The sequence below is a fragment of the Debaryomyces fabryi genome, assembly GCF_001447935.2.
Source record: "Debaryomyces fabryi strain CBS 789 chromosome Unknown contig00165, whole genome shotgun sequence".
Taxonomy (NCBI): Eukaryota; Fungi; Ascomycota; class Pichiomycetes; order Serinales; family Debaryomycetaceae; genus Debaryomyces; species Debaryomyces fabryi.
In genome coordinates this window covers 1-21,450 of record NW_015385591.1, presented here as the reverse complement: position 1 = coordinate 21,450, position 21,450 = coordinate 1, and the positions used below count along the sequence as shown (strand labels likewise).

The 21,450-nt window shown below is 36.4% G+C and overlaps 12 protein-coding genes across 12 annotated transcripts; 3 read left to right on the top strand and 9 right to left on the bottom strand.

Annotated features, from left to right (window-relative positions):
* Window positions 1-162: 162 nt before the first annotated feature.
* AC631_05054 (uncharacterized protein) lies at window positions 163-825 on the top strand (the record flags this gene model as incomplete). Its single annotated transcript, XM_015613883.1, has 1 exon — window positions 163-825. One exon carries the CDS (start codon window positions 163-165, stop codon window positions 823-825), a length of 663 nt encoding a protein of 220 aa, XP_015465300.1.
* Window positions 826-943: 118 nt separating this feature from the next.
* AC631_05053 (uncharacterized protein) lies at window positions 944-1,396 on the bottom strand (the record flags this gene model as incomplete). Its single annotated transcript, XM_015613882.1, has 1 exon — window positions 944-1,396. One exon carries the CDS (start codon window positions 1,394-1,396, stop codon window positions 944-946), a length of 453 nt encoding a protein of 150 aa, XP_015465299.1.
* Window positions 1,397-2,398: 1,002 nt separating this feature from the next.
* On the top strand, window positions 2,399-4,789 carry YTA6 (putative AAA family ATPase; the record flags this gene model as incomplete). The annotated part of the gene is made up of 1 exon (XM_015613881.1): window positions 2,399-4,789. The coding sequence occupies one exon, from the start codon at window positions 2,399-2,401 to the stop codon at window positions 4,787-4,789; it is 2,391 nt and encodes a 796-aa protein (XP_015465298.1).
* Window positions 4,790-5,444: 655 nt separating this feature from the next.
* Window positions 5,445-6,191, top strand: AC631_05051 (SANT/Myb-like DNA-binding domain-containing protein; the record flags this gene model as incomplete). Its single annotated transcript, XM_015613880.1, has 1 exon — window positions 5,445-6,191. One exon carries the CDS (start codon window positions 5,445-5,447, stop codon window positions 6,189-6,191), a length of 747 nt encoding a protein of 248 aa, XP_015465297.1.
* A 343-nt stretch (window positions 6,192-6,534) lies between these two features.
* Window positions 6,535-7,539, bottom strand: BET2 (Rab geranylgeranyltransferase; the record flags this gene model as incomplete). Its single annotated transcript, XM_015613879.1, has 1 exon — window positions 6,535-7,539. The coding sequence occupies one exon, from the start codon at window positions 7,537-7,539 to the stop codon at window positions 6,535-6,537; it is 1,005 nt and encodes a 334-aa protein (XP_015465296.1).
* Window positions 7,540-7,693: 154 nt separating this feature from the next.
* Window positions 7,694-9,703, bottom strand: DPB2 (DNA polymerase epsilon noncatalytic subunit; the record flags this gene model as incomplete). Its single annotated transcript, XM_015613878.1, has 1 exon — window positions 7,694-9,703. One exon carries the CDS (start codon window positions 9,701-9,703, stop codon window positions 7,694-7,696), a length of 2,010 nt encoding a protein of 669 aa, XP_015465295.1.
* A 118-nt stretch (window positions 9,704-9,821) lies between these two features.
* AC631_05048 (uncharacterized protein) lies at window positions 9,822-11,675 on the bottom strand (the record flags this gene model as incomplete). The annotated part of the gene is made up of 1 exon (XM_015613877.1): window positions 9,822-11,675. One exon carries the CDS (start codon window positions 11,673-11,675, stop codon window positions 9,822-9,824), a length of 1,854 nt encoding a protein of 617 aa, XP_015465294.1.
* Window positions 11,676-12,004: 329 nt separating this feature from the next.
* On the bottom strand, window positions 12,005-13,708 carry AC631_05047 (uncharacterized protein; the record flags this gene model as incomplete). Its single annotated transcript, XM_015613876.1, has 1 exon — window positions 12,005-13,708. The coding sequence occupies one exon, from the start codon at window positions 13,706-13,708 to the stop codon at window positions 12,005-12,007; it is 1,704 nt and encodes a 567-aa protein (XP_015465293.1).
* An 869-nt stretch (window positions 13,709-14,577) lies between these two features.
* BGL22 (Bgl22p) lies at window positions 14,578-17,022 on the bottom strand (the record flags this gene model as incomplete). The annotated part of the gene is made up of 1 exon (XM_015613875.1): window positions 14,578-17,022. The coding sequence occupies one exon, from the start codon at window positions 17,020-17,022 to the stop codon at window positions 14,578-14,580; it is 2,445 nt and encodes an 814-aa protein (XP_015465292.1).
* A 114-nt stretch (window positions 17,023-17,136) lies between these two features.
* AC631_05045 (uncharacterized protein) lies at window positions 17,137-17,352 on the bottom strand (the record flags this gene model as incomplete). The annotated part of the gene is made up of 1 exon (XM_015613874.1): window positions 17,137-17,352. The coding sequence occupies one exon, from the start codon at window positions 17,350-17,352 to the stop codon at window positions 17,137-17,139; it is 216 nt and encodes a 71-aa protein (XP_015465291.1).
* A 263-nt stretch (window positions 17,353-17,615) lies between these two features.
* AC631_05044 (uncharacterized protein) lies at window positions 17,616-19,661 on the bottom strand (the record flags this gene model as incomplete). The annotated part of the gene is made up of 1 exon (XM_015613873.1): window positions 17,616-19,661. One exon carries the CDS (start codon window positions 19,659-19,661, stop codon window positions 17,616-17,618), a length of 2,046 nt encoding a protein of 681 aa, XP_015465290.1.
* Window positions 19,662-20,117: 456 nt separating this feature from the next.
* AC631_05043 (uncharacterized protein) lies at window positions 20,118-20,780 on the bottom strand (the record flags this gene model as incomplete). Its single annotated transcript, XM_015613872.1, has 1 exon — window positions 20,118-20,780. One exon carries the CDS (start codon window positions 20,778-20,780, stop codon window positions 20,118-20,120), a length of 663 nt encoding a protein of 220 aa, XP_015465289.1.
* Window positions 20,781-21,450: the final 670 nt, after the last annotated feature.

Genomic DNA, 21,450 nt, shown 5'->3' with positions numbered 1-21,450 from the left:
GAATGGAAAATTCCTAGGTTGCCAATGATCCCCTTAGGTTTATTTAAGTCACCACTGTTGTCGTTGGTTTTATCAACTAACTTTTTATATGGTATGACATACTATTCATTCATGTATTATGTACCTTACTATTTTCAAATTGTTAGAGGATATGACCCAATAATGGCTTCGGTATTGTTAATTCCTTTAGTATTAACGCAGGCCATCACCTCGATTATCAGTGGTCAAATAATTTCATACACTGGCCATTACAAGTATGTGATTTTATTCGGTTATGGAAGCTGGGTTTTGGGTTGTGGCTTAGTATTACTATGGAATGCAACCATAAGCATAGGGGTTGTCATTGTAGTTTTAATTATTATGGGAGTAGGGCTCGGGTTCACCTTTCAACCTTGCATGGTGGCTGCTCAAGCTCAAGCAAGGAAGTCAGAAAGAGCAGTCGTTATAGGCACCAGAAATGTTATTAGATCATTTGGGGGCGCTATTGGAATTGCAATGGGATCTTTGATCGTAAGCAATACTTTATTGAAAGAAGTTAATCAAGCATTGGTACATAGAGAAAAATATGCAAATATTCCCAGTGACTATTTGAAGTATTTGAAGCTGCATATTTATACCAGGATTGAGGTTACAGGTTTAAATGAAAAACAAGTCAAGGTTATTGAATCTATGTATATGAAATCACTCATGAATTACTTCTACTTAGGTATTCCTTTAATTGGAATTTGTTTTATCAGTTCATTCTTCTTGAAAGATAGGGGTGTTCAATGTATTGACGAGCAACCAGAACCAAAGGATAAAGAAAAGAACATAGAAAGTAAATAATCGTTAATAGAAATACAACTTAATATGCATAAAGTAATCGTTAGATATTGTACTCATGTTATCCACGCATCATATAGTCGAATTAATGTTTCGTTTGATGCATATAGGTAAATTGTCTTTAGTTCCTATTCATGAAGCTGCCTAAGATATTATTGCTCATTTCTTGCATGTCAACACCTTCAAGTAAGTCGCCGAGATTATCACTGACGAATTGACCGATTTTTTCAAAATCAAAGTCGTCTCCTTTGTGGAAATGATCTTCTACATAATCAAAGTATGATTTGTCAATCTCAATGCCGTAATCCTCAAGCACGTTAGACAGACCAAAATTTCCTTTTTTTTCACTTCCCCCATTAATCATCCCAAGTAAGCCATTTATCATAGTGAATCCGTTCTTATATTGTTCCCGTGATCCATGGTGATTGTGGTGCAAATCTATGACTGCCTGTTTGATAAAATGCACGTCTTGAGTGAAAAATCTCCATCCTCTGAAATATACTGCTCCACACACACAAATAAATACTAGCATCAACAATGCCTTGATTATTCCCACTAAAAATCCTATCCACATTCGAATCATCCTCATTAATAACCTGTATACCAAATAAGCTCCCACGGTTATCATTACCATTAATGTAAATTGTGGATATGCACGGTACGAATAGTTGAAAAGTACTATAGAATTTCGGCAAACCATCACCAATACAGTCATGGATATGGATGCCACCTGTGCAATATAGTCTTTTAGCTCGCTCATACCAGTATGGAGTCCTTAGTTCGTAATAATGCGCCCTATACCCGTATTTGGCACTATATGATCGTTCTTTACTCCAGAGTCTATTTGCCATAATACTGTCTAATAGCCCTGCAAGCCGTACCGAAAAGTCACCGGGGTTACCCGCTCAAGACTCATCGATTATAAAAGGAACCAAAGTCCACCAGAAAACTTCGTTTTCATCTTTTTCCTTTGCTCTTTGAAAGTTGCCTCCGAGTTGAAATTTGGCAGTTAACCAGTCTTTATATATGTTTGAACGGCTGCAATTTGTTTGTTCAATTAAGTTTGAAAGCTTTATTATCTGTGCTTTGCCCATTAAGTTGGGAAGGTACACTATGGGTGGTATTGTTAGAGCAAATTGCTGTTGCCAAATATGTTGTTAGTTAATTGTTGACAAACGCTCGGACAGATCGAATGTGATTATATAGAATATGCTTGAGGTTAGAAACTCGAGGGTGTCCCGTTATGTCACGATATGTTTTTGATGTAGGTGAGATTTGGAAAAAAGACTATCGCAAATCATGTAGAATGTAGAGAAAGCTCTAGGACAACCGCAAGAAATTAGTTCGGGGTATCGTAAAGTCAAAGGTTTCTTCATGAAGTGTCTGATGATCGTGTGACCCCTAGTGTCCTTCGTTGGACACCAAGATCTAAAAAATTCGAAAAATGTTGATGGTTCCAAGGACCAAACACAAAACGAAGTGCGCCGCCAGCCAGCAAGTGATTAAATCATTTACGTATATATTTAATCATTCTTTTCAGACAAGATAACAACGTACCATATTATAATATATTAAGATGTTTCTGAGACGGAAGCCACCTCAATTGCCGTTAGTGGAGGAGCTTCAACTGACGTACAATGATTGTTGTAATTTAACTATTAGAAACTTAACGTTGGAAGAGCATAATAAGGTTGAGGATGCATTAAAAGGATGGAAGTCATTACATACGTCTTTATTATTTAAAATAGAAGCATTTGATAAACAAGTGACCAGACCCGACAGTGAAGAGAGCACACTCTTGGAAGAGTTGAAACGAATTAGGGACGAGAATGTTAAGCATCTCATAAGGTCGCAATTAAGAATGGACGAAATCACAAGGAAACAGAATACCAGTAGTAGTAGTAAGCCTGCAATAAAGGTGACACAGAGCTCGCAAGGGTCATCGATGACCGTGCCATCTTTAAGGGGTGGTCTGGCATCACGATCGTTGACCAATACGAATGCATCTAACCAGCGAAGAATGTTGAAGTCTTTGAGACCAGGTGTCCCCCAACAAAAGTCGTTGAATAGTAAGGGAGCGACGCAGGCGTCAAAAGCAGCAACTGTTTCATGGCAAAAGCCCTCGAATACTAAAGTTCCCACCATAAAGCCTGTCAAGGATGATATGTTTGAGGATTTTGATCAGGACTCGTTTGAATTTTTTGATTCCAACTGGGAGAGAATCGACTCTCCTCCAAACTTGATAGATTTAGATGCCCCATTAAACAATGATAATAGCGACTCTAATGACTACTTTGGTCAGGGTTTGTCTAGTAATGGAAAAAAGACAAATGGCGTGCATGATGCCAGTTCCTCTATGGAAAACTTAACGATTAATAACGATTTTCCTAAGCCCAGAATAAGTAAACCATCTGGAGGACAAAATTTAAAACTACAACCAAAATTGTCGGACTATGCGTCAAAAAGCACTTCTGATATTGGTGCGGTACAAAATGATGGAGAGAATAAAGGTGTATACGTGTACAACAAGCCAAAGCCATTGAACATTAATAGATTAATGAAAGGTCAACAACTGAAATCACAAGCTTCGAGAAGTCCTGTTAGACAGGCTCCCGCACCAAAACCAAAACCAAAACCACAACCACAACCACAGGCAAAACAACAACCAGTTTATAAAGCCAAACCAGTTGCGAAAGCCCCACAATCCCTGATGCAACCCCCAAAAAAGTCAAATATTTCTTACAACTATATACCCGGAAATCAGTCTACGAACAAACCCAGACAAAACCCAAAAAAGACGATTGCAACCACAGCAGCCTCTGCTTCACAAGCAAAGACAAGAACAGCCGAACCCAAAAAGATTGGGAAAGATGATGAAGTACCGATGTCCCCAACAATGGATGACATTCTAGGAGGATACGATGATAACAAACCATTAGATGAAGAGATGGAAAAAGCCTTGAAAGATTCTTTGGACGAAACCGATGACCCTAATAGGCCTTTGAACGAGGATGAACAGGCGGCTCTTATTGCATCTATCAGAGGTATAGATCCATTAGCAGCAACGCAAATCTTGAACGATATAGTTGTACATGGTGACGAGGTTTATTGGGACGATATCGTTGGTTTGGAAAGTGCTAAGAACTCGTTGAAGGAAGCAGTCGTTTATCCGTTTTTAAGACCCGATCTTTTCAAGGGATTGAGAGAACCAACAAGGGGTATGCTTTTATTCGGCCCACCTGGTACTGGTAAGACTATGTTGGCTCGTGCTGTAGCAACAGAATCCAAATCGACGTTTTTCTCTATCAGTTCCTCTTCTCTTACTTCCAAGTACTTGGGAGAATCAGAAAAATTGGTCAAAGCATTGTTCTTGATCGCACGAAAGCTCGCTCCGTCTATTGTTTTCGTTGACGAAATAGACTCGCTTTTGAGTTCTAGGTCAGATGGAGACGCTGAGAGTTCTAGAAGAATTAAAAATGAGTTTTTAATTCAATGGTCTGAACTCAGTAGTGCCGCCGCAGGTAGAGATAAAGACGATGGAGACGATGTTTCCAGGGTATTGATCTTGGGTGCCACAAACTTGCCATGGTCCATCGATGAGGCTGCGCGTAGAAGATTTGTTAGAAGACAGTATATTCCTTTACCCGAAGATGAAACTCGTAAATCGCAGATCATCAAATTATTAGCCCACCAGAAGAATACACTTCTGGAAGACGACTACAATGAATTAATTGCATTGACTAAGGGCTTCAGTGGATCAGATATTACTGCATTGGCCAAGGACTCAGCAATGGGTCCATTGCGGTCGTTGGGAGACAAATTGCTCGATACTCCAACCGAGAATATCCGTCCCATCAATCTAGATGACTTCAAAAATAGTTTGAAGTATATCCGCCCAAGTGTTCTGAGTGAAGGTTTGGTTGAATACGAAAATTGGGCAATTAAATTTGGATCATCGGGTGTATAGGCTGATGCTCGCTTGCCATAACCAGCACAATAGTTTATTTTACATTCCTTATTATTACATGAAGAAGATTGCTCCCCTTACGTCGCATTGTTTTTTATTGTCCTTTTCAGGGGGAATTTGAAAAAGTTTTCCGCATAAGGTTAATTCTCGGCCACGACAGTAAACATCGACTCGAACCGAACTGGCTGTACAAATTGTCAACAATAAAAAGAAGCAATCAATGCTACATTTGGCTGTGGATAAGCAAGTGGGGCATAAGATGCATAACATAATATTGGACTAGAACTTTTTTTTACTTAGAAGATACGAATTTTGCTTATGGCAATGCATTTTGATGTGGCACATTAAATGTACCTGAATGTGAAAAAATTTCACATAACCGTATTTGAGTATTTTTCAGGTGTAACACTACGGCTTGTACAGTAAATTAAAAAATACAAACAGGCTTTATGCATTATTCATATATTTTTATCTCATGATAATGATCATTAAATGCAGAGGCGTATATTACGCCTGATAAAGTTGCTGAATACATACGAAAATAAAATAGTCATATATATATATAATATTTTTCCAGGCGATATAATAATATTGTATTAAGATTTCTGTCTACAGTATTTGAATACAACGGTTTCTCGATATATGTTAGGATAAGATGAGTGTTATTATGAGCTATAACAACCACCTGAATCAAAAATACCATCCTTATTCGTATCGGCCGGACCAAAATCGTCATGGATACTATCGCATAAATCAGGTTCCAATACTGCAACAACATCCTCCAACAGCTCAAACGACGATCCCACCACCAGCTATACCTGGTGTCCAAAGTTCAATACAAACCACGATACAACCCGCACAACCACTTCCACACTTGCAGCCCCCAATACAACAACCACAAGTTTACTATCAGCCATATCCTCCCCAACATTACTACACATACGTACAACCACAGGCAGAACATTCTTTACCCCCTGGCAAACGCAGGAAGACCAAACATTTCTCGACATGGACCCCTGCAGAGGATAAGCTTTTGCGAGAATTGAAGGAGGAACAAAAGATGGGCTGGAAACAAATTCTGACTTACTTGAACGACAGAACCCCCAATGCATGCCAGTTTCGCTGGAGAAGAGTTGTAGGCAGCATAAATGTATCAAACACCTCGGTTGCTACATTACCTCCTTCATCGCCAGCGGCCTCGTCATCCAGATCGAACTCAATAACAAGTTCTCCCATGACTTCGCCAAAACAACCCAACTCATCTAATGCCGAGTCAGCTGAGTCGACTGAGTTTAGAGAACATATGCACACTACAGATACTACATCCGATTTAAGCAATTCGTCTCCTACAACAGGAAGACGTAAATCATCGCATCATTCGATAAACTTTTTGTTAAATTAAAATATGTACATTATTCTCTTTCAATTCATTTATCATAATACAATAATTAATTTCGCTATGTGGTATTCTCCGCGTAAAGTGTTCACTGATTGTCAGTAAACCTCAAACTTCACACAAGCCATACTGCCTTGTAGCCAATCATAGAAGCATTGTATGAATGCAGACAAGATGATTTCTATTGTTCCTGAATATAAATCGGGTATCCTATGTCTAGTATTCTTCGCGATTAAGATCCTTGTGAGTGAATCTAAGCCAAATGCATTGCGGTTGTGTATATTCAGGCACATTGAGCATATGCTTAGCGGCAGAACCAGTAGGCAGACATACTGAAATATGGATTTGGCTATGTTTGGTAGTCAACCGGCCATTTTTTGAGCTTCTCGCTAACAGTTGTCGGTAAGCAGTAGATGGGGTCAATTTTGCAGAAGGGGAACTTTTTACTCTCAATTAAACTGAGACCGGTGATACCAAAGCAGGTATGAAATACATCAGTTTGATTGTCTTCTCTATCGCTTATGCCACCTTTATCAAGATCTTGACATGTTAAAATGTAGTGTTCTAGTTTGCCGGCATCAATCCAGTGCTTTTTACCGAGAATTGATAACGATGATAATACCCACCAACTATAACATACATCTGGCAATTTTTCTGGTCTTCCATTAAACCCTCCGCTTGGTAACACTTGTCTCTCGCTCAACCAATTGCCTAGTTTTACTTCATTGACCAAGTGTAGACTATTTGTTATTGCCAAAGTACCCAAACATGTGAATACTTGGGCAGCATGACTCTCTGCTCCCGGTAACATTCCGAATGCTCCGTCAAAGTTTTCACATTTCATTATAAACTCGACAGCAGGATCAATCACTTCTTGACTCAATTCTCCTAGAATGGCCAATGCTTGTATAGCAGTATACACGAAACGAGTATCTGTTTCCCCAAACAAATCTCCCTGAAAGCATCCATCGGGCAATTGTAATCCTCTTATAAACTTGACCAACTGTCCTCTTTGATGTGTATCTAAAACATCTAAGCTGTCGTAAATCGCTAAGATTTGGATTGCTGATAATGTTGACAAAATATGAGCATCATGTTTAGGGTATGCTCCAAATCCACCCACTTTGGCATCCCAACAGCTTAATACAAACTGGATGACTCCGTCTTTTGGCAATGCATCCAACAGATTCATTATACCTAACGCAGTAACACCCCAATAGAGCCCGTTCATTCTCAAATGTTCCAGTAACCAATATTCAAAAGTTTGTTTTGTTGATTCCGAATCTAAATCTTGTATATATTTGACATGCTTTTCCTGGACAAACTCCAATTCTTTAGTTTCTACACTTGACATACTGATCTTAGCTTGAGATGGTGATCTTGTCTTGAAATGGCGATTAGTAGTTATCTTTCACTGAATATGCCGATTTCTCATACAAAATTTAGATCAGACTGCAGACTGAGAGAATACACAATCTTGCAAAATTCTATGATTAAAATATATACACCTAAAAATATACTTCTTTGAACTCAAACCTCTTACCACTAGGGTAGTATTCAACAAAAGAGAGCTTTCTATTATTACCTACCAATTTACCCGTGTTAATAACCTTACAACCGTTATATGTGACCTCAAAAGTAGGGAAGGTTGCATCGTTTAGTATCATTACAGTAGGCAATGGCTCTATTCTCAAAGAATAATCGTAATTAGTATTAATAATACGAATATCTTTCAAGAATGGTTGCAAATTACCTTGATCTAATATAGTTTTTACCAATTTTCTTGCCTGTTTGATTTTTGGAGAAATGTGGGGCTCTTTGGTATTAATATCCGTTGCATGTATTAGACCATCGGCGTTTTTATCTTTTTGTAGCTTTTGTTGTTCCAATTCCAAGTCATTTGAGAAAATTATATCATTTCTTTTAAACTTGTTGATGATGTCATCTTTCATTAATACTATTTCCTGGGATAAATAGTTGATTCTAAGCGGGTTCCATCCAGCTATTAAGTTGCCCTTTGGTAGCAACCTTTCTAATCTATTTGTAAATATTTTGGGTATGGATCTTTGGGGAAACGCATTGAGGTTTGATCCTCCTAATGAATGGGATGATTGCCATGGATCATTAATACCTGGTATTAACGCAATCTTCACCTTCTGCACGATATTTGGGAAGTTTGACAAAATATTACTCAAGTTGTCAAAGTTACTTTTATAGTTTTCAGTGTTAGATACGTTTGCAACTGACGAATTAGTAGGCGTTAATGGATTTGATGTAAATGATCCGATAAGAACTATAACCAATGGTTGATTTGATTCGTCGTCTATTATGCCGCTCTCAATCTTACCGAAGAGCTTTTTCAATCCGTCCAAGATTTTATAGTCATCAAGAAAACAATCCGAACCCAATATGATTAACTTATGGTTGACTAAGGTCTTCTCTAAACTTATCAATTTTTTCTTAAGTGATTTATTAACTCTTAGTATATGATTATCGTTGTTACTGGTATCATTATCCCTGTTTATTCCCATAAAGTCTAGATTTCCATAATTTTCTAAGCTTAGTTCTCTTCTTTCCGCCGGTGGATGGCCAATGTTACTCACATGAAAGCATCCACCAATCACATTTGCATTGGTCATAGATCCTCCTGAGGCCGAATAAATACCCTCAGCAATAACAAACATACCTGGGCAATAGAATGATCCTTCAGTTTTATAGGCTTGGGTTAAGTTTAATTCGATATGATCCGTAGAATCCTCCAAGATAAAATCATCGTTAGCGTTTTTCGATAATAATCCAAACAAGATGAATTTTGATCCGTCTCTACCAAGAACGTTCTTAATCAAAGTGATTTCATTCGTTTTATTATTATGATTTAAGGATTTGCTTATGGATGAAATACTAGAAAATGTTGGTTTTTGAAAATTTTCATTTCTTGACAACCTATCAGATATAAGATGATATCTATTGTTGAAGTAATCGACATTTGAGTTGAGGTTATTTGCTAGCCTTCTAGCACTTGTACTAGGAATAAAACTAAGTTGTTTTCTATGCACATCATACTTATAATTGGGTTGTTCATCTGGATTCATTACTTTAAAATAGTCATTCCAATTCAACGTATTTTCTGCATCATATACGGCCTCATTCTCTATAACATTGTCAACCAAGGTGTCTGATCTCTCGGCTTTCTTTGCTAAGTTGTCAGCAGAGCTATTTGTTCTAGATACATGACTAATATTCCTGTCTGAAAGTTCTTTGATTACTTGCTTCAACCCTGGACCATCAATGAAGATACCTCTATCTTGGTTCTTCCATATTTTGGCTATTTCTTCTAAAAATTGTTGAGATTGTATGCCTTTCCAATCGAATCCAAACTTATAACTAACAGCCTCAGTTAGTAATTTCAATGCATCAGTTTGGATATTTAAACCGTGCTTTTTCGACAAGATCCTATAAGCTATAGGTCTTAAATTCGATGGCTGAAGCTTTATAGGCAAAGCACTAGGGTTTTCCATTGATAGGTATCTAATGGAGTTTATTTGACTATATATTTATCAGTATTAATTTTAACGCGTTATTAAAACGCGCACCAAAAGAATTTATATAGCAGATGTGTTTAATATATAATGCTTACTATATCTCCAGCTCATCGATCAGATCAATATCTAATAGTATGCTGTTCTGGGATAAATTAGGAGAATGCCCAATAATAATAATTATTTCTTCTAATTGTTTCAGTAGAATTGATAGACTTACTAACAATTCGTTAAGTACTTTCATTTCGTTTAATACTTTACTTCTCTTATCATAGGCTTTGGCAATATCTCTGCAACGTTGACTACTTGTAGAGGATGACATAAGGCTAATCTGAAAAGCGGAAATTTCCTGATTCATTTGGTATAGGCGTTTACGTTTCTTATAGATCGACTTACTGAAACTTTCTGTGAGTCGAGTGAATAGAGTTCTGATCTCTATAAGGTTATCAATACTGTATTCTTCGCCTATATCTTGGATTCCCAGTCGAGAAAATGCCAGTTGAAAGCGCTGGAACGCATCCAGATAGTCTGAAAATTTACGTTTAATGCTTTCAAATCGTATTAACAGTTTCTTTGGCATTTCTTTTGTATTTAGTGATTCCAACAAGGTTTCAAAATCATTTAGTATGTATTCTTTATGAGAGTCACCCCCTTTCAAAATAGACTGGGAAATATCGATTAGCTTCTCAAAGAAATGTACGTAATCCTTTTCGTTTTCTTCCAAGTCAGATCTTATAATTTGCTTTTCTTCGTTTAATAGCTTTCGCTCTTGTCTATATCTTTGCTGATTCAATTTGAGTCTAGTTACAACTACATCATTCGAGTCAAAGTCACGAGCTTTACGGCGTTTCAGTAAATTTCCTTCATTTAAATCATCTAATTTCTTGCTTTTCAAACCTATTTCAAGTCTCTGTTTCAAAATTATTTTTTGGTCTTCTTTCAATTTAGCCAAATCATTTTCAATTTCACTTCTCTTGGAGTTCAATTCGTACCTTAGGGTCTGTAACCGCTGCCTTTCTTTGGACAACTCTTGCTCTTGCTCTTTTTGCTTCACTAAAAACTTTTCATGTTCCCTGAATAATTCTCGTTCTAATTGGTCTAATTTTGTCTTCTCTAACTCGTCAACATGTAAACTAGCACGCCTCTGCAAAACGAGGATTTTCTCGTTTAATTCTTCTGTACGGTGGTCAAATTCTGACTTAAGTGACTTGATTTTATCATCATACTTAGCTTTAAGTCGTTCACTATTATCTCTTTCTTTCTGAATTATGTCTTGTAGATCATTAAACTCATGTCTTGTTTGTTCTGATTCGTAATGCTGTCGCCTCCGAATAGTGGCTTCATCAACAAGATCTTTTGGTTCATCGAAGGAAATATCACGTCTTTTTATCTCTTTTTGGTCATCTTTTTCAAACCATACTCTTTTGTTTCCCTTAACTTCAGGGCTTTCACGTACATTTAATACATTTTTGGCAGACTTTCGAAGCAAATTTAAATCAGTCTGGTCATGTTCATGGCTAGACAAACTAAATTTAACTAGAAAAGACCTTAGTCTGCTGAATATTCCTTTTTTATCTTCCAAGGTGGATGCTTTTCTATTCTTTCCATCATATCTTCTATTTCTGTTCGTTATCAATATTCCTTTATTTACTGGTGTACTCTCGTTGAATAATTTATATAGCCTTGTTGGCTGCAACTTGGAAGGTGTATATGGTAACAGAGATAGCGACCTTATCGGCGAATCAACAATTTTATTCTCAGTATATCTAATGCCCTCATATCTAGGCTCGTCAGGTGTATATTTTGCAAGATTGTATTTTGGAGTATAGGTTGATCTGTTTCTAGCAATTGTCTCAAATTTCAGAGGTGACCTGTGAATTGTCTTTCTGGGTATATAACCTAATTCTCTAGACCTCTGATACTTTCGATCTAATGTCGACTTACTATCCATGCCCTTTATTGAGCTGCTATTGAAACTCTTATATTTTAGTTTGTTGATAATTCTAAACCGGTTTTGTGCACGCGTAGTCTTTGGACTCAACTATACTCCGTGCAATTTAGATGGAGCTTCCTTAACTCTTTTATATATATTTTCAGTCACTTATAATACTACAAGCGGCTTGAGTCTTTTGAATGGATAAATAAAATATATTGAAATGTATCTATAAAAAGCCATATGACTCAATTTACCAGAAAGATTAAAAAATAGGAAGCATATAGAAGAAGTATTGATGGAAGGAATTGCGGAACCAAATGAAGAATTGAACTTGAACGAAGAAACTAAGGCCTATTGCTTGATACATATGATTCTGTATCTGAATTCTTTCTAAGAGGCTCAATTTCATCAATACATTGCAAGCCTTTGTCCTTGATTAAGAAAGAAGTGATTAAGCAAATAGCAATAAAGGGGATTAATAAATAGAAATAATTTTTCAATGCACTAACATACATCAGTTTGACGACACTAGTTTGGCTTGAGGTGAGACTGGATGTGTCGAAGCGACTATAGATGTTGGTTTCTAAGTATCTAAGATAACTGGATGGGATTTTGGTGGAGTTATCTTTTTCAAGCTGCTTAATACTAGACAAAAATGAGTTGCTTACAGTAGTAGAACCGACTGCAATACCAACTGCACCTCCAAATGACCTAATGACGTTTCTTGTGGAGATAACGACAGCCCTGTCGGCCTTTTTGGCTTGTGCCTGTACTGCTACCATGGATGGCTGAAATGTAAACCCCACACCGCAGCCAATAATTAGAAGACTAACGATGTTTACCCCATCATTTACGTTCTCATTCCAGAGAAGTAATAAACAATTTCCTAGCAACCAAAGAGAGTAGCCGGTGATAATCACATATATATAATGACCGGTGTGCGTGATTATTTGCCCAGATACAACAGACATGACTGCTTGACATAAAACAAAAGGCAAAACAAACAAGGAAGTATGAACAATGCTTTTATTCTTCACAATTTCAAAATAATAGGGTTGATAATAAAGGAAACTGAAATATGTCATACCGAAGAAAAAGGTTGATAAAAATATCAAGGATACCATAGGTAATTTAAAAATTCTTAAGGGAATCATTGGTAGTTTTGCAAACTTCCACTCAACGAGTAAAAATACAAAGAAGAGTGAACCACCGATGATAAACATTGCAATAATTATTGAAGAATTCCATGGATAAGTTGATCCACCTCCACTTATTGGAACAAGTAATAAAGTCAAACAAGCTGTAGCAAAAAATATCCCAAGGTAATCGATTTTCATGAATTTTTCCTTTCTTGTCAATATGTTTTCCACTTTTTTGACTGGATCTTTAATGAAAATATATATTATTACAATTACGAGAACATTTAACGGACATAACAAATAGTAGAAATGTCTCCAGGTAGCACCGTGAATAAATCCGGCCATTAAAAAGGGACCTATTGAATTTCCTAACCCAACACTCATGCCTAGAATTCCTTGGTATTTTCCTCTGTCTCTGAGTGTGACAATATCAGATAGTATAATTTGAGGAAGGCTTGAAGAACATCCATTTCCGATTCCAGCTAAAGCACGACAAACATAAAATTGCACTCCAGTTTTACTAACACCACAGCCGATGTCAGCAATGGCTAAGATTAATAATCCAATCATCAATACGTTTTTTCTTCCAAAAATATCCGACAACCTACCAAATAACACCTGGCATATACAGTTGGCTAATAAGGAAGCAGTACCAGCCCAATTAATCGTTGTTTCAGAATCCAAATCTTTTCCAATTACAGATGTAGCCACTGTGACGCCTGTTTGGTCTATAAATGATACCATCAGGGCCATAGCTAATACTAGAAGACAGATAATTATTTTTTTAGTCGGGAGAATATTCATATGAGCATCGCCTAGCTTTTCTGATAAGTCCGAATTGATGCTATTTTGCATCACATTTACGTCAAATTCCTTTTCTGAAGAACAAATTTTATTTGGTTGTGACATGATATGCTTTACAAACTTATTGAATTAAATTAATATATTTAATAACTTCAAAAGCTTGGGAAATTAGTGGCCTTAAAAACCGGACAGTTTATGAACTTACTGATTTTTTTTTAGCGGGTGGCCCAGAATCATAAAACGTTCATTTCTTAACAAAGGAAGGAACATGTTTATAGTTTACTGTTGCTGTCGCTTAACTTTAATTAATGTGAATAACTTATCATAGCCGTTAAGCGCATTTGATGCTTAGTGCGGCTGTGGTTTCGTCTCTTAGTAGGCTACCTCAGCTATGTCGGAATTTTCAGGAACAGTATAGTACCATCAGGGTGTATTTCTTGCTATTATGAACAATATGAACTTGTATGGAAGATGTAACTTTGATGTATTCCTATGAAATTACTAAATTTAATCTCTTATTAGCGCATTTTTGCAACGTGAGAGACAATAGAAACTTTGCGATTTATTTGGTTGCGGATTAATAGCACGGATAATCTATATCATGGTTACAATTATTCAATACCCGAGATAGGCATTGGGCGAAAACGGATCAAGCTAATGATTGCGCCTGATAAACGATTAATAATGTAAAAGAACAATAAAACGCGCCTTACATACAAAAAAATCATTGGCGATTATCTAATAACTAGTATGGAATGAATACAACAATCCCTTATGATGGAAAGTTGAAAGCATCAGCGAATAGCTAAGAAATATTAATTATAAACTGAAGTACATAGATAAAACTAAGAAATTTGACTAAGAAATTTGATAATGGGATATTGATAAACATGTTGCTCAACAGCAATAGAATCATTGTAATATGCAACCATTAGTAACTTAAACAATCTAAAATTGCAATATCTTAACATCAATTAGCAACAAATCTGGATTAGGCCATACAACTTATTTTCTCTGCTTGTGGTTGAAATATATACCTTATAGGTGCCATTCTGAATAATCCACCCTTGTTGCATCACATCCCATACACTTAAATCACGCTGTAATATATTGAACTTCACTTGTGTTTCTTCGCCTGGATCGAGAAATACCTTATCAAAACCTCTAAGAACCTTTGTGGGTTGTGAAGAAGGGGTTTTCGGAAATTCAATGTACATCTGTACTGCAAAGCCGCCTCTGTAACGGCCTGCATTGGTGATAGATGCTTTTATTTCATACAATAAATTCCACAATGCAGGGTTCCCACCCGCGCCACCACCTGCTAAAGGTGGTCTTGGAACAGGATCTGGCTTATATCCTAGTGGATAATCAAAGCCTCCGTTATTATTGGGTGAAGACAAATTCCTATCATGAAGGTATGGATACACAAATCCAGGTACAGGATCTATAGTTCCAATGGGGAACAATGCAACCTTTGGGTCAAGAACATTATTTTCATCCAATTTTATAGCTGGTAAATATTTATTTGATTGCTCTAACTTTTTTAAAGGAGTCTTAATTTCTGTTATTCTTAAATCTGAAAATTGGAAATCAGTGTAAGATAAACCATATCCAAATTCGAATCGTGGTTCAATTTGATTTTTCTCAAAAAATCTATAATCTAAATGAATTCCACGTTCGAATGTGTCTTGCGGAGACCTACTACCATTAAGAGTATCTATCAACGGCACATAATGTTGATCATCTCTTGCAATAGTGAAAGGTAATTTACCTGATGGATTAACGTCTCCGAACAATACATCAGCAATAGCCTGGCCAACGAATTGTCCTAAGGGTGCAGCAAATATAACTGCAACTATGCTCTCTTTCTCAATCCATCTTTCCATATTTACTGGACCTACACTATTAACGACAACTACTGTCTTTCGACACCTTTGTGAAACTCTTGAAATTAATTCATCCCCATTATGCCACAATGAAAAGTTATTGCGATCACCGTAGTTGTTATCAACTTGTATGTATCCTTCTCCAGCATTTGCATTAACAATAACGATTGACATATCAGAGTTTGCTGCCAACTCTTCTACATTATCAAATTTCCAAGCTTCCGTAGAGAACTCGACTAGCATACCTTGACCTTTAGCTTTTTGAGAAATTGCTTCATAAGGAGTGATAATATATGGGTTATTGACCGTCGCTGAACCCCAGCCAGTAGTCAAGACACCATTTACACATTGTTGATCTTTACAATTGAACCCCTTAGGATCTGCCCCAGCTGCAACTCCTGAAATAAATATTTTTTTAATTCCGTTAGTTCTAGCAATTGGTAAGTTAGATTCTTTGTTCTTTAAAAGGACTACAGCCTCTCTTGCTATGTTTAGTGCAACTTGATCACTAAATTTTGAACGAGCTTCTTTATGCCAATTCTGTTGAACCGTTGAACCATATTTCTGAAGGGGATATTGCTGGCCATATGAATTATATGTCCAAGAGCTGAAATTGGGATTGTCATTTTCCTTAGGGACACCCTTATTGTTACAGAAAAAAAATGGGGCAAGAATCCGAATTACCATATCATCGAGTCTTCGTTGCGGAAGTGTCTGGTTATAGACTGCTTTTGTCAACTGTGGACCCCAGTATGATTTTCCTCCAAGCCAGTCATTAAAAATAGTACCAGGCATAGTCATATCGAGACCAGCTAGTGCTGAGTAGACACCTGTATGCTGTGATCCCCAGTCAGACATGATAAATCCTTGAAATCCCAATTCCTCTTTCAACAAATAATTTAGGAGATAAGAATTTTCACAGGCATACGTATTATTAACTTGATTATATGAGCACATAACACTACCAGCACCGGCTCTAACAATATCTGCAAAAGGCCATAGATAAACCTCATGCATTTCTTTATCACCAATATTGGAACTAATGGAATTTTCGAGACGAAGCCAGTCACTTACATTCCATTCGCCTACTTGACGAAAATGCTCTTGTTCATTTCCAATTAAGTGCCTGACTGTAGCAATAACGCCTTCTTCTTGAATTCCCTCAACCGTGACAGCCCCTCCAATACCTTGTAAATAAGGATCTGCCCCAAAACCTTCCCAATTCCTTCCACCAGCTGCTTTTAGTCCAATTGGGCCTATAGTTGGACCAAGCATTATATGGACTCCCTTTTTCTTATGCTCTCGGCCTAAAGCCTTTCCTCTGAGATATATTAATCCTCTATTGAATGTGCTTCCAGCTGCTAATCCAGAGGGGAAATGTGTAACAAAATCTGTAAATCTGACCCCATTAGGTCCATCTTGAAGACATAGATTTGGAATACCAAGTCGTGGAACCGACCCTGTATTCCCTATACATGGACCTGATCCCCAACCTGTACCTGTAGTTAAATTAACTTTTTCAACAATGGTCATTTGTTCAACTATTTCTTTAGCCTTTCTATATGCTTCCCTCCATGTATCATTTAGACGACCTCCAACAGCTGTGTTTAATTAGTAAGTTTGTTACGCACCACATATTTATAATTATTACTCACGACTAGGATAATATGGAGGCGATATGAATTCTTCTTTAAGTGGATATCTTGATAATTTCGAGGGAACTGGTGGTTGCTTATAATATTCTTGTTGGTGTTGTATATCCGAAAAATTCCTAAGGAACGAAATTTGGTCCATCAACTTATTTGCTTCCAATGCATTTATAATAGGTAATATTATACCCAAAATTAGCATAGTAACTAACATATTGTTATTATTATTATTATTATTATTATCAGCTTTTCAAAACGTAGTTTACTAATTCATTAATTAACCGCTGGTATAAAAATTAAGAATTCGTTTAGCTGCAAAAAAAAAAATGAGAGTAGTTCTGTACACAAAAGGTTTCAACGGATAGGATTCTATTACCTGAAGTTTCGATTGTTTTCATAGTTAATATTAGATACATACACAATATATAATACAAATACAAAATGCAGTTTTCAATTAAAATATATTTACAGAATAACTCAGGTACTCATTCTGGCAGTGACTTGAACATTTGTTATAATACCAGGAGCAGCATTGTTGGATGATGGTGATTCTATGTCTAATTGGCTTAAGGTAGTGGACCTTTTCAATGAAGTTGGTACTGGTGGAGTGGAACTGACACTCACAGTTTGTGTAGATATGGTTGGCTTGGCAGTATAAGAAGTGTCAGGAGTGGGTTGCTTGTTAGTTAAGTTTTGGTTATTGTATAATGGGGAATTGGGCGTAGGAAGCTTCGACGAAGCAGAAATAATGCTAGTTGAATCAGACAGGAGAATAGGCGACATTGTATTCATAGTCATTATATGAGAAATATCGACCTTTCTGGCTCTCAAATTGTCATCGCTTTCAGAAATTAAATTCATTGTAGCTAAGGGATCAACAAGGGTTTGAATTTCCGCATCTTTCCCCCTCTCCTTTTCGAATCCAGCAAAGACTTTTGTTGATATAAGGGGGAGGGATAGTTCTTTTGTGTATTTATTTGTATCATTGATGTAACCAAATAGCTTTTCCAAAGATTTAAAGGCGCCTTCGGCGTCTAATAATAGCGCACTTTCAAAGTATCCAGGTTTTGAATCATCTATTTTCATGTTATTTTTATACTTAACTCCATTGAATAAGTTAAATAACTCGATTCTATAATTCTTGGGCAAAGCGTTATTTGCTAGATAAACGTTCGTGAATTTTTCAGGGTTTTTTATAAATTGTAAAATGATTGGTTTTAAACTTTTGATATCCTTTAAATCATTTCTTCTCAAGTCAATTTTCTCTAACGAGCACAAGTTTTCTAGACCCGCCAAGCTTTTCAATTTATTATTGTTGAAGTTAATAGTGGACAAATATTTAAGATTTTTTGGCAAAGCTTTTAGATCAGTAATATAGTTATCGGCGAAGTTAATATATTTAATATTATGCAATTGATCCAAGCCTTCTGGTAAGCTTTCTAATAAATTATTTGATAAATTCAATTTGACCAAATTACCTAATGGTTTGAAAACATATGGACGTATGGATGTTATGGAAGTTTCTGAAACTGTTAATTGCTTCAAAACTGACCACTTCCCATCCGATAAAGAATAGTAGTCTTTATCAGGTGAGTCTGAGGTATTATCTTGTCCAAATCTTGTTAAATTAGTATCGCTGTACAACAAATCCTTGGGTGCGGAGCCTGCTCCAGTTGTTTTAGATCTTTCTCTTTTAATGCCCTGTCTACTATTATGATTGAAAGGTTGGAAGTCATTATCTGCATATGATGTATCAGCATCTTGCGTTTGTTTTCTTGAAGGCTTATGGAAGTTAAAAGATGATCTTCCACTTTCATCATCTATGACTAAATTAAATAGGATTTCCCCAATATCAGAGATTTTTGAATCTTTAATAATCAATACTCTTAATTGTTCACTAAGTATGTTCCAGCCAAATATTTCATTAGGTTCGTAATCTACAAGTTCCAATACCTGTAAATTTTTGAACATCTTTATCGGAACTGACGTATCACATGGATATTCTTCATAGGAAGTAATGCTGTTTATCTTAGTCTTTGGTGTTAAAATCAAACATGGAATCTTTGTAAATGACGAATACAAATATCTTAAATCCTTATTAATGACTTTCGGATCTTTACTAAACGCAAACGATCGCCAGTACACGGACGCACTAGATACGATGGACCTCATGGAATTGATTGAAGTGATAGACTTGGCATCACTTTCAAAATGCCTTGATGATCTGGCGTTATTCGCCATGAATGAAATAAAAGTAGGTACATGATTTGGATTATCAAGCTTAATATTAAGCGGGCCAACGTCAACTCCGAGAGGGGATGACTCAATTCTCTCTGTAATATAATAAAGATGGTGGATAGTAAAGCTTAATCTTAGGGGCTTGACATTTGGGTTTGACCGGTTCTTTGAGAAACACATTAATCCATTAGCCAATGCTTCTTCATTTCTTCTGACATATGTTGATAATCTCTGAATGTAAACATCGCCCTCGATAGAGTTATCATTATAATTAAAAGCACCCATTTTTATAAGGGTTTAATAAACAGCCAAGAATAAGGGAATGTTTTCGGCTATATCTCTCCCTTAGGTCCGTCCACAATGTCAAAAGAGTAATAGTATTGTAGAATATACACCTTATTTATTAATAGTAGGTCCTTTGTTTTTGTTTTTTTATATTCTTTTATATGCAGGCAGCTAAAATATTTGCATCAAACTATCAGTGAAGAGAACTGCTACAGGGTGTCAATGTCTACAGGTCACAAAAGAGAGACTAAAGTGTTAGGGTAATCAAAGCATACACTTATGATGCTACGTATATGAAATTTATCGCTTTTCAAAAAGCCTAAAGTCTGGTTTTGAATATGTTAACTCCTAGATGAGCCAATTAAATCCCAAAATAGTATTTTTACATAGTTATAATATACAGAAGCATTATATAGTTTTAGTATAGAATAAGTATACGATATCGCATACATTCAATTAATTGACGGAACTTGCTTGATCATTCAAGTCTGTAACGCTCGATTGAGATGCTCCCATATTCGCATTGTACATACTTGTTCTATCATTTGCATTATGGATACTTGCGGTATAAGTGCTGCTAGCAGCATTTGGATGAATGGCTAGTCTCTCCATGATACTGGCTGGTGGAATACCTGCAGTACTGCTGTTCGTTTCAAGACTTCTTCTTCTAGTTCTTCTAGACGAGCTTGCCAAGGTGACTATGGATTCGCTGTCTCTATCATACGTCAGCAGTTGTAATTGACTATTGTGAGGGTTTAATGTTTGGTATGTTACAGAATTTGCATGCACACTTGGTGCAAGTGATGTTTCAGCAGTCGATGCAACGTATGAATTGTTATCCTGGTTTGTACTCAATACAGAAGGCGACTTTGTAGAGGTAGAAGTGATTGATTTTAACGGAATTGTGCTTATATTGTCATTGTCATTCTCTGATTGAGTGGTTAGCTGATCGCTATTCGATGTACTGCGGACTTCTTGGTTGCCATGAGATGATTCCATTTCTTCGCTCTGGTCCAAATCGTTAATATTACTTTCGTTATCTGTGCCATATTCATATGACTCTCCACCGCTAAATGATTGTGACCTTTGTGAAGTTTCTGCACCTCTTGACTCCCTCATTCTTGAATTAACGTATCCATTAGTTCTATTATTCGAAATATTAGACGTGGACACCAATGCGCCATTCTGGTTTCTATTCTGGCCTTGCATCAACCTCTTCACCCAGCCAAATCTTCCTTTCGTTTGTCGTCTGTCATGCCCATTTAAATTGTCTTTATGGTTAGTATGATCATCATACCAATGGCTATTACTTTTAACACTTCAAAACATACCTGATTCTTGAATTCTAGACATTTGTACTCTATAATTATATTATTTAGTCCTATGTGTTCAAATAAGTGACATAGTTAACTAAATTTAATTATGCTGGTTTACACATGCGCGGCAGTGCAGTCTAATTAAATTTATTATCAGACACTGCTTTTAGGACACTTATTCAAAAGTCAGTCAAGAATAGACATTAGCATTTAAATAACCATTGCTACTTAATGATACAAATATAGTTTCACTGACTTATTAGCAGCATATAAATTAGAAACTATTCGTTCCTAATTCCAATGAGCTCTGATTATATCTAATTGCATCTACATTACGATTTTCAATTACTTAAACATCAAATGATATCATAATGGAATTCTTAACATGAATACACTTAGCTGCAGTTGAAACTCAAACCATTTTGATGTGATCTTATAAGGATGAGTGTACTAATGTAGGAAATACGGATAGT